Here is an 11,901-nt window from a genome sequence, read left to right on the forward strand (position 1 = left end):
TCCTAGAATGGAGAAAGAAGCCAGAGGGAAGGAGGAAGTAGTTTTCTGAAGTCAGTTGCTCCCTGCACTCTACCTGAAGACCTTTACAAGGTTGCTTTTGTTTTGGGGAAAGTGGTCACAAAGTACTTGCAGATCACTAAATGGATAACTTGGGTACGTTGGTAGGAGCTATTTCCTTGAGGAAGTTAAGATCTGGCATAAATGAGATTCTTCCACCAGAAATGAAATTCATGTCCTAAATAGAAATCCTATATCCACCTCTAGAGCAAATGGAAGGAGGTAGTGAGACAAGACCTAAAGGATTCCCAGATCCAGAATGCTCCTCTGATCAAAGGGTAAAAAGACCTAGGACACGGCAAGTCCCACTACCCCACAGCCTATCCTGGAGACTCTGGTCTTCTTGAGGCAACCCTACCCCAATTTCTCCTGTTTTCGTCTCCTTTCCTCCTGATTGCTTGTGAATACCAGAGAGTTAAGGCTACCACCTGGGATTCCCCCTCCCCCAAACAAAGGGCAAGCTTGGCAACCTTGGGTCTAATGTCATGGCCTTGACAGTTTCTTGGGAGCAGAGAGAGGAAAAAGAAAAAATACCCAGTGAGGAACAGAAGCCACAAAATATAGAAAGACATTAGGCTATCACCTGAGGAGACATTTCAATGGAAAAAATCATAATCTTTGGATTAAAAGATCCCATGTCTACAAACTATTGGACCACAAACGAGGAAACCAGGCAGACAACCCCTTTCAGGTAAACCTGGTCCCGGCCTTGGTCCCTCAGTAACCAACACCTTTTCTAAGGAGGACTCGCCGCCAGAACATTGCCTTGGTCCTAGTCTTTCCTCATCCCAGTGACATAAGGCGGCACTTTGGCAGTTTCCTTCAACCCGTTCTTGGCAAATTGTGACTGAGGGTTTCCAAGATCAAGTGTAAGAGCCCCAAAGATGGGGAAGGGGATAATTTCCATTTGCACTCTGCCAGCTTAACCTTAGAGAATGCATCCCATCAGCGGGCTCCTTTTTCCAAGCCAAATCAGGCGGGGTGGGGGGTGGGGGGATTCGGGCAGCCACGCCCCCACCACTTCGGGCAGCCCCTTCAAGTTGCCACCTTCGCGCATGCTCAGGCGCCTCCGCTCCAGCTCCCCAGACTCAACGGGGGGAATCCCGGGACTGGATCCCCACCCACCGCCCCCTGACCCTCGCCCCCGCGTCAGGCCCGGCTGGGGCGGAGCTCATAGCCCAGCTCTGGCGCCTTCTCCCAAGAGACAGTAGCCCAGCCCAGCCTGGATGAGCCCCCGCCCCCGGCATGCAGCAGCACTGGGCCCATCTGTGTGACCCCCTCCTATCCTGGACACCTGGAGCCCGCCCCCTGCCACCTGCCGGGCCTCTCCCTAGGCCTCCCAGGATCTCCCGGAGTCCTTACGTGCATTCAGGCCCTTCTCCCTGATTACTTCCCACCTCTAGGAGTGGGATAAACGGCTTTGATAAACGGCCCGCGTCTCAGGGCTTCCTTCACAAGGTTTCCCCCGGAACTGCACACAGCCACCTTCAAACTGGGCCCCCCATCCCATAAAAGCCCCTCTCCTCACTCAGGAAACCTCCCCTCACTCGGAAATCCTGCTCTTCACGCGGGAATTCCCCCGGTCCTTGGGGGCACTCACCGTCTCCCACTCCCAGGGGCCCTTACCTGCTCCCGAGGGTCCCGCTTCCATCCCATATACCCGTGTGGAGGTCAGGCGGCCCGGAGACTGTGGAGTCCAGAGTGAGGGGCCTAGGTACCCAGCACTCTAGCTGCTCGGGCTTCCGGGCCGGGCTCGGCACCCCCCCCCAAGCCCGGCCGCTCGCGCCGCTGCCCCCGCAGCCTCCGTTGCCGCCGCCGCCGCGGAGCCTGCAGCAGCTCCCCCAGCGAGCGCCCGGCCAGCTGCCAGTGCGCAGGCGCGACCGCCAGGCCCAGGGGGCGGACGGGAACGAGTCAAGCGGGGCGCTCCGACGGCAACAAAGGCCAATGGAGAGGGGCGGGAGCACCGGGGACCCGAGGCAGCGGCCCCTGGCGGTCACCCATCGCCATGCAGCCTGGCGGGAGGGCTCCGGTAGAGGCGCCGCGGAATCGCGCAGCAGCGTAAGTGGGGTGGAGCAGGGGAAACACCCCCCCCACCCCGCAGCAGCTCTGGCCCTGTGTCTTTTACCCAAATAGGTCTCTCCAAATCTACACACAGCCTCCTCCCATTTGCACACAACCACACGCACATCACAGAAACCCCACCTCATTCCCAGGTCCCCCTCACACACTCGGAGCACCCCATCACCCAGGGGCCCTGCCTCCCACCTCTCCTCCCAATCACCCTCATCCTTCGAGCCTCGGCTGCAAAGAGACTGCCTCCGCGAAGCCTTTCTCCGTCCCTAGTCAATGAACTCACTGACGCCACCCTCTCTTCCAGGCCGTGTGCTGGGCGCTGGGACCACAGATGAGAAAGAGACCCTGCCTACGCTGGAAGATGTCACAGTCTCAACTTAAGCGTGGCTACAGAGTTCAATCTGTGGGACCTTGGAAGAACCTGCCTCCGCTTTTTCATCCGGAGCTCACCCCTGAATTCGGTCAATCTGCTTCTGCACTCACCACGTCACTTAAAATACTTTTAGTGTCAAAATCCAAAAGATAATTTTTGATTATTTCTCCGTGGCATCTGACACTGGCCTCCCCTTCCTTTTTGAGCCTTACATAGACTCCATAATTTTCTGAGGTCTCCTATTGCCTAAATCCTTTTCAGTCTTCTTCAAGGGCTCCCTGTTGCCTTTCTGCCCCACTGAATAACAGTGTTCACTGTGGTTTCAAATCCAGCTCTCTTTTCATTTCTCCCTCCACTTTTCCCTTGAAGGTCTCATCCATTCTTATGGCTCAACTATCTCTCCAAATCTCTATCTCCAGCCATGTCTTAGACTCATATTTCCAAGTGTATGCTGGACAGCTCCACCTGGATCTCCAGCACTTCAAATTTGGAGTCCAAAATCAAACTCTTTATCTTTCCCCCACAAATGTGCTTGTTCTATGCCTCCTTTCTCTGCAAATGGTGCCTTCATCCCAGAACCGACAGTTTCTCCTCCTTGTTTCTTGCCCCCATTTAGCTGTTCACCAAGTCCTGACATGTTTACCTCCTGACTTGCTCTCACATGACTCTGCCATTCTGAAGGCTCCTTGTGCTAGTGCAGATCCTTGGTGCTAGTTCATACCTTGCCAAAAGTAACACAACTACTTCCATGCTAGTCTCACAGTGCCTGGGACAATTCCTCCCATTCAGTCGGCTGCAGTTGAGAAGTGGTAACTTTCCCATATATTCATATGTATTCACCCATATATATTTTTTGATGCCTACTTTACACTAGATACTGTGCAGAAGGTTAGGAACTTAAGAGAGAGAACATACCCAGTCTCTACCCATAGAAAGATTAATTTCTGACACTAACCATAGTGTGCCTTGCTTCTCTCTAGCAGAGGTTCTCAAATACAAGTGTCAGAATCACCTGGAGTGCTTGTTAAAACATAGATTGCTGAGCCCCACCTCCAGAGTTTGTGATTCAGTAGGTCTTGGGTAAGACACAAGAATGTGCATTTCTTTTTTTTTTTTCAGGGTGCATTTCTAATAAGTTGCCTGATAAGGCTGATGCTGATGATCTAGGAACCACAGTCTGAGAACTATTGCTTTACAGTATAAAGAACAAAGACTCTAGAGCCAGACTGTTTTGGCTTTAATCCTGGTGCTGCCATTTACTAGCTGTGTAACAGGAGGCAAATTACTTAATTTCTCTGTATTTCAATTTCTTCCTCTCCCATTTTAGGGGGTAAAATAGCATCTACCTCATTGGGCTGCTGTTAATACATATAAAGGACTTAGAACAGTACCTAGAAGAATGCAGACAAAGTATTAGCCACTATCATAATCACTGTCTGCCTCTTGCACTATATTCTAAGTTCCTGAAGAACAGGGACCAAATCAGATGCATCACTGTCCCCTGTTAGTGCCTCACGCAAGCTATGCCTAGAATGATCAGTAAAAATATGGGTTGATCTGACTCTGAAACAGATGGCTTCAAAACAACCTCAGAAATAGCAAGACCTTTGCCTTGGCACAACTAAGCTAGAAGCTCAGCATTCCATTAGAAGAGTATGAATCTCCTGTTCTAAATACCAAGCCTCACACTTAACTTTATGGAAAGCCATTGGTTACTATTCTGACCCGTCTCCAAAGTGGCTAGTGGAGTCAAGCCTGGCCCTGGCCTTTCTGCAGACTGTGTCCATCATCACGGGTTTCACTCTAGGGTAGGCAAAGTAGTAGAGTATAAAGGAAATCCTCACAGCATTTTGGTATTTTTATGTAAAATTCTTCCAGTAATTCCTAATATACTTTCCCGGAGAGTTATTGGGTCCTTGGCTATTTGCAGTTCAATCCTTGCATCTCCGTATACCACTAACTCACACTCAAGGGCCTCTGTTGTGTGGGCCAGAGCCCAGGTCTTTCCTCTTATTATATACCTTTCTCTATGGCCTGACTTTCCTGGCCACAAAACAATAAGAATGACCTGGGGAAAAAAGAACAAAAAACAAAAAACTGCATCTCCATCTATAGTTTGCTCTTTTTGTATTTAAAATATAGCCTGGGAACAATAAGATCAAGGTATTAAAATAGACAGGAAACAAATCATATACCCTACTATCTGAAATGAATCACCAACAGCTCTTGCATGCACCATCTCTTTTTATCTATAGTAAAATATAGAAGTACCTGGGTGGCTCAATCGGTTGAGCATCAGACTCCTGATTTCTGCTCGGGTCATGATCCCAGGGTCATGAGAAGGAGCCCTGAGTCAGGTGTCATGCTGAGCATGGAGCCTTCTTAAGTTTCTCTCTTTATGCCCCTCTCCCCACCTCATGCACTCTCTCTAAAATAAAAAATAGCAATAAATAAAATATATTTCTCATGTATTTCAGGACATAATTTTAAAAATCAGAAATTATGAACAATAGAATAAATAAATGTCAACTGGTACCTTGAAAAGACTTATGAAATTGGTAGACTTTTTAAAAATTATCGTTTTTTTAAAGTTTATTTATTTTGAGAGAGAAAGAAAGTGTGTGCACACAGGGGAGGGGCAGAGAGAGAGGGAGAGAGAAAATCCCAAGCAAGCTCTGTGCTGTCAGCGTGGGGCCCAACATAGGGCTCAATCCCAGGAACCGTGAGATCATGACCTGAGAGGAATCAAAAATCAGGACACCCAACCAACTGAGCCACCCAAGCACCCCAAAAAATTAATCTTTAAATTAAGGTATAATTGGCATACACTAAATTGCATGCATATATATATAGTGTACAATTTAATCAATTCTAACTTATGTGTCAACCTATGAAACCATCATCACAATCAAAACAGTGAACAAATCTATCACTCCCAAATTTTAAAGCTTATCACAGAGATTTAATAAATAAAAGGGAACTTTTTACACAACTATAGACTACTGAATTTGAAACCCTGAGTAAAATTTAAAATTACATACATATTTTTTCTTTAAAAAATGCAAAACAAGGACTCAAAAGCAAGAACTGAGCAACAATTACAGAGGACACTGAGAAAGTTATCAAAAATGACAAAAGAAATCTGGCCCAGAAAGTTCACTGTTTAATACTTCCAACTATTCCTGAAAGAAATAATTCTGTTCCATGTTATATGAATGGATCTAGGACATGGGAGAAAGAGGAATTTTCCTAGTCTGTTCACAATTGCAGGTATAGATCTTCATCTCTTATCAGATGATATTACAAAAAGAGATCTCAAGAATGTGGATGCAAAAATTGCAAGTCAAATACTAGCATGTAGAATTCTATGAGATTAATTAAAATTATGATAATAAGAATAACTTTTTTTTAAGTAAACTCCATGCCAAAGGTGGTGCTCAAACTCACAACCTTGAGATCAAGGGTTGCATGCTCTACCAAAGGAACCAGCCAGGCACCCCAACAATAGCTAACCTTAAGGGTTTACTTAATATTAAGTGCCAGGTACTATTCCAATACTTCCCATATGTTAACTCACGTAATCTTCACAAAAATCCTGGTGCATCATAGAACAGGTAGGTGGGTTTGGGCTGAGAAGCAATAGGTAAATAACCAGCGAAGGCAGGTACTATTACTAAAAATGGAGACACAGATAAGTAATTTGCCCAAAATCATACAACTTGCAACTACCAGAGGCAGAACTTGAACTCAGTTGGATGGCTTCAGGGTCAACACTCTTAATCACAACACTATATAACATTATTAAAATAAAAGCATATCACAAACATAAGGGTAATTCAGGGATAGTTCAAAAATAAAGAAATACCGGGGAGCCTGGGTGGCTAGGTCGGTTGAGCGTCCGACTTCGGCTCAGGTCATGATCTCGCGGTTCGTGAGTTCAAGCCCCGCATCAGGCTCTGTGCTGATAGCTCAGAGCCTGGAGCCTGTTTCAGATTCTGTGTCTTCCTCTCTCTCTGACCCTCCCCCGTTCATGCTCTGTCTCTCTCTGTCTCAAAAATAAACGTTAAAAAAAAACTCATTAAAAAAATTTAAAAAAATATAAAGAAATACCTTAATATATCATGTATGTAGATTAATAAAAAATAAACATGATAATAGTAATAGATAAAAATATTTTATAAATTTTAATACCCATTAAAATAAAATAATTAAAATCACTCATCCTTGATAAGATAATATTTTTAGCTAGTGAAGAAGCAGTAGATACTTTCCCTTTAAAAGAGGAACAAATAAGGTCAGTCTACACCACTAACACTATTTTAATACTGGTTTAGATATTCTAGCCAGGAAAGAGAGAGGAGGGGCAGGAGTGGTAGAAAGAGAAATATAAACTTAAGTATATAAGAAAATATCTTTATTGTAGTTGATGCAATTATGTAACAAGAAAATATACAGTCTTACTAAAACTAGTAAGACTAAGTAACTGGAAAGATTCAGGAAAATAAGCAAAAATCTGTAGCATTCACTGCTGGTGCAAGTAATAACTAATTAGAAAATATAATAATAAAATATCCAATTCAAAATACTTAGAAATAAACTTAATAAGAAATATTTGTGGACTATGAGAAAATCTGTAAGAATCAATAAAGGACATATAAAAAAAGCCTGAGTAGAGAGAGGTCAAGCTCCTGGATGGAAAAAGCAAATAATGCAATAATGTCTGTTGGACCCTTGCTACTCCAGTACCAAGTTCTGAGGACCCACCCAACCCCATGTATTGTGCTCCAGAAATACAGAGATAAGGATGGATTCCGGCCAGTTCCTACCCCTAAGAAGAGATAAATATATAGATCAGTGCTATCCAATACAAATATCATGCAAGATGCATACATAATTTTAGATTTTCTAGTAGCCACGTTATAAAAAATAAAAAGGAAACAGGTCAAATTTATTGTAATAATATATTTTATTTAACCCCAAATATTATTTCAACATGTCATCGATATAAAAAATCATTAATATTTACATTCTTTTTTTTATAGCAGTCTTTGAAATTTGGGTATATTTTACATTTGTAGCACATCACAATTCAGACCAGTCACACTTCTAAGTGTTTAATACACGTGGCTAGTGGCTATTATACTGGACAACACTAACGGTCATTTCAATGCAATTCCGGGTGTAATGACAGAGGCAACATGAGCACCATGGGAACTAAGAAGATACATATCTAACCCAGTCTGGGGTAATCTGGGTACGTTTCCTAGAAGAGATACTACTTAAACAGGCCTGGGAGGGTAAGCAGGAATTAGCCAGGCAAAGGAAGGATGAGAGGAAGGCATACTAAGCATCATTAGTAGAGAATAAAGGTGAGAAATAGCCATATTCCAGGAACTATCACTACTAATATTCCAGCATAAAGATGGAAACAAGAACAGTAAGAAGAGCCTAGAGAAGTACACCATGCCCAAATCTGCCCACTCTCTCCCAGGCAGAAGCCAAAGGAAGGGTAGCTGGGGGAGGGACAAAAGGAGCTGTCCCTGGTTCTGACACCCAAGGCAGAGTCACAGTGTAGTTCCACTTAGATTCATAGTTCAGTTCCACTCAGGATGGAAGTGAACTAACCCAGATGGAGGTCCCCAAACTCTAAATTTGCCCTAGCATAACAGGAGATCCCTTTGGACAGGCTAACCCTGAGTGGGTTGGAGAATCTTAGGAACATCCCAGTCTAGAAAGAATTATAACATATCGAAGTCAGGTATGACCAGGAAAGGCATGGTCTCTGATATAAAAATAGATGTAGATATACCATAACATATGAATCCCAAAGATGGCAGTCAACCTGTGGTGTCCTGTCATTACCGCTTAGAAAATGTAAACTAATAATTCGACTTTCAACCCAGAATCTATCTGGGTGGATGTTACCAGGCTGTTGATTAGTGGAAAGGACATGCGCAGAATTAATTCCTACTATCTTCCTTCCTTCACCTTCATTAATCCATAAAGAAGCTCAATGGAAAAATATTTACAATAAATATAGTGTCAGTGTATCAATGCACCAAGGAAAAAGACAGCCTCCACAAGTACAACTATATAATTAACATTCATTCATTAGAAAGTCAACACAGGGGAGCATGGGTAGCTCAGTTGATTAAGCATCCAACTTCGGCTCAGGCCATGCTCTCACAGTTCATGGATTCAAGCCCCACGTCAAGCTCTGTGACAGCTTGGAGCCTGAAGCCTGCCTCAGATTCTGTATTTCCCTTCTCTCTGTCCCTCCCCTGCTCACACACTGTCTCTCTCTCAAAAATAAACATTAAAAAATATTTAAAAGAAAGTCGACACAGAATAATAATTATATACCCATGAATTTAAAAAATCTTATGGGGCACCTGGGTGGCTCAGTCGGTTAAGTGTCCAACTTTGACTCAGGTCATGATCTCATGGTTCCTGAGTTTGAGACCCACATCAGGCTCTGCGCTGACAGTGTGGAGCCTGCTTGGGATTCTCTCTCTCTGCCCCTCCCCCCATGCACACACACTCTCTCCCTCTCTCTCTCAAAAATAAACTAAAAAAAAAAGTCTTATTACTTAATGATCAAGATATGGTGATGGAACTGGTACACTGGCATTTTATACGATATATTGGAAACGATATATTGGAAAGCAAACTGGCAGTATTTATCAACAGTCATAATGATGTTTCTACTCTTTGACTTTTAATTCCACCCAGTTACATACTGAAACACTAGGAATTAGACAAACTTGGGTCAAATCTCAGCTCTATCACATGAGGATGTGTGACCTTAAGCAAGCCATAGTACCATTATCAACTGTCATTTCCTCATCTGTAAATACCTCAGAGTTGTGGGAGAATTAAATTGATTAATAAATGGCCAACACCAAAGAACTTAGTACTTATAGGTGCTGAATGTATGATAATTGCTATGATTCTCTGCTCTGTTCCTGGCATAGGTCCTTATTTTTTTCTTTTCTCATGGTTTTACTTTACTTATCCTTTTAAAAAATAGTAAATAAGATAGAAAATGAAGAGGAAAGTAAATGAAAACAGAAAATGAGCCACATTGCATCAGATATGGTGATGGAACTGGTACACTTGCATTTTATATGATATATTGGAAACGATATATTAGAAAGCAAACTGGCAGTATTTATCAACAGTCATAAGATGTTTCTACTCTTTCACTTTTAATTCCACTTTTAATTCCCCTCCCCTGCTCATGGTCTGTCTCTCTCTCTCAAAAATAAATAAGCATTTTAAAAAATGTTTTTAAAAAGATTTAAAAAAAAAGAAATAAGAAGGTACCAAGGGGGGCGGGGAAGGTACCAAGGAATAAATCTGATAAAAGCTATACAAGACCTGTATAAAAGAAATTACAAAAATTTTATTGAAAAACAGGGTTTCTGGGGGGACCTGGATGACTCAGTGGGTTAAGCCTCTGACCTCAGCTCAGGTCATGATCTCCTGGTTCATGGGTTTGAGCCCTACGTCAGGCTCTGTGCTGGCAGCTTAGAGCCTGGAGCCTGCCTGGAATTTCTGTGTCTCCCTTTCTCTCTGCCCCTCCCCTGCTCATCCTCTGTCTCTCTCTCTCTCTCAAAAATAAATAAACATTGAAAAAGTTAAAAAACAAAACAAAACACGGTTTGTTATTTTTTTTTTAGAACAAACATTTTAAAACACCTAAGGGGCACCTGGGTGGTTCAGTTGGTTAAGCATCGACTTCAGCTCAGGTCATGATCTCATAGTTCATGGGTTCGAGCCCCACGCTGGTCTCTGTGCTGAGCCTGGAGCCCATTTCAGATTCTGTCTTCCTCTCTCTCTGCCCCTCCCCCATTCACACTCTCTCTCAAAAATAAACATTTAAAAAAAACTGTTTTTAAATAACAAAATAAAAGACCTAAAAAATGGAGGAAAAAAACTCTGCTCCTAGAAAACCTCATTATTTTATTCTCAAATTCATCTACAGATTCAAAGCAATCATAATAAAAGTTCCATCAAGTCTGTGTAACTCTGTGTTTTAGAACTTGAAAAGCTTATTTTGAAATGTGTATAGATGAATAGAGTCCCAAAGAACAGAAAAACACTTATGATGAAAAATAATAAGGTGGAGGAATCTGTCCTATCAGATATCAAGTTTTACTACACAACTACAGTAACTAAAGACAGTGAGGTAGTTGCTTAGGGTTAAATTGGCTTAGGGTTAGATAACTCTACTCTGGAAACAGACTCATGAACGTATGGACACAATACTGAGGTGGAATTTCAGACCACCAAAGGACAAATTTGTCAATAATGGAACTTAGACAACTGATTATCTATATGGAAAAATTAAAAATTGGAGACTTATGTCACTCTATGCACAAAAATCAACTCCTGTGAGCAGCAAGTTTTGAAAAATATGTAGGAAAAAATATAAGTAACTTGAGAAAGAATTTCTTAAGCACAAAATAATAACTAAAAACATACTAACTGGGGTGCCTGGGGGGCTCAGTCGGTAAACGGTCCGATCTTGATCTCGGCTCAGGTCATGATCTCAGGGTTTGTGAGTTCGAGTCCCACGTTGGGCTCTGTACTGACAGCTCAGAGCCTCGATCCTGCTTTGGATTCTGTGTCTCCCCCTCTCTCTGCCCCTCCCATGCTCATGCTCTGTCTGTGTCTGTCTCTCAATAATAAATAAATGTTAAAAAAAAATTTTTTTAAAACATACTAACCATTTTTTAAGAGACTATGAATTCAACTAAATTAAATTTAAAAACTTTAATCAAAAGATTATAAAGAAAGTGAAGACATGGCAAAAACAAATATTGACAATATATATAACCACCAAATTGTGAGTAGCCAATATATATTAACTCCTACAAATCAGTATGAAAAACAATTATATATTTTTTTCTTTTTTTTGAGAGAGAGAGAGGGCACAAGTGAGCGAGGGGCAGAGGGAGAGAGAGAGAAACAGGGCTCACCCAAAGCAGGGCTTATGGTTTTTTTTTTGTTTTTTTTACCCAAAGCAGGTCTCAAGCTCACCCAATGTGGGATCTGAGCCAAAGTCAGATGTTTAACTGAGGTGTCCCTATATATTTTTTTGTAATTTAATTTAATTTTTTTTTGATGTTTATTTTGAGAGAGAATGTATGTGCATGTGCACAAGCGGGGGAGGGGCAGAGAAAAAGAGAGAGAATCCCAAGCAGGCTCCCTGCTATCAGCACAGAACTATCCAGGCGCCCCAATTTATATATATTTTTAAAGGCAAAATTCATGAACAGCCATATCACAGAAGAGGAAACATGCAGAATGAAAAACCATATAAAAAGTTCAGCCTCGTTATTTTTAAAGAGAAAAATACAAAGTAAAATCAGGGTGAGACATCAATTTTACCC

General features: G+C 42.4%; 1 protein-coding gene across 1 annotated transcript in view; it reads right to left on the minus strand.

Moving 5' to 3' along the window:
- The window catches only part of LOC125172723 (protein argonaute-1), a 37,552-nt gene extending 35,567 nt beyond the window's left edge, over positions 1 to 1,985 (minus strand). Inside the window, exon 1 of the mRNA XM_047871182.1 lies at positions 1,684 to 1,985. Coding sequence (XP_047727138.1) covers positions 1,684 to 1,708 — 25 coding nt within the window. The 5' untranslated portion in view covers positions 1,709 to 1,985. The remainder of the gene's footprint in view (positions 1 to 1,683) is intronic.
- Between the last annotated feature and the right edge of the window lie 9,916 nt (positions 1,986 to 11,901).

This window comes from Prionailurus viverrinus, chromosome C1, assembly GCF_022837055.1.
Source record: "Prionailurus viverrinus isolate Anna chromosome C1, UM_Priviv_1.0, whole genome shotgun sequence".
NCBI classification, from domain to species: domain Eukaryota; kingdom Metazoa; phylum Chordata; class Mammalia; order Carnivora; family Felidae; genus Prionailurus; species Prionailurus viverrinus.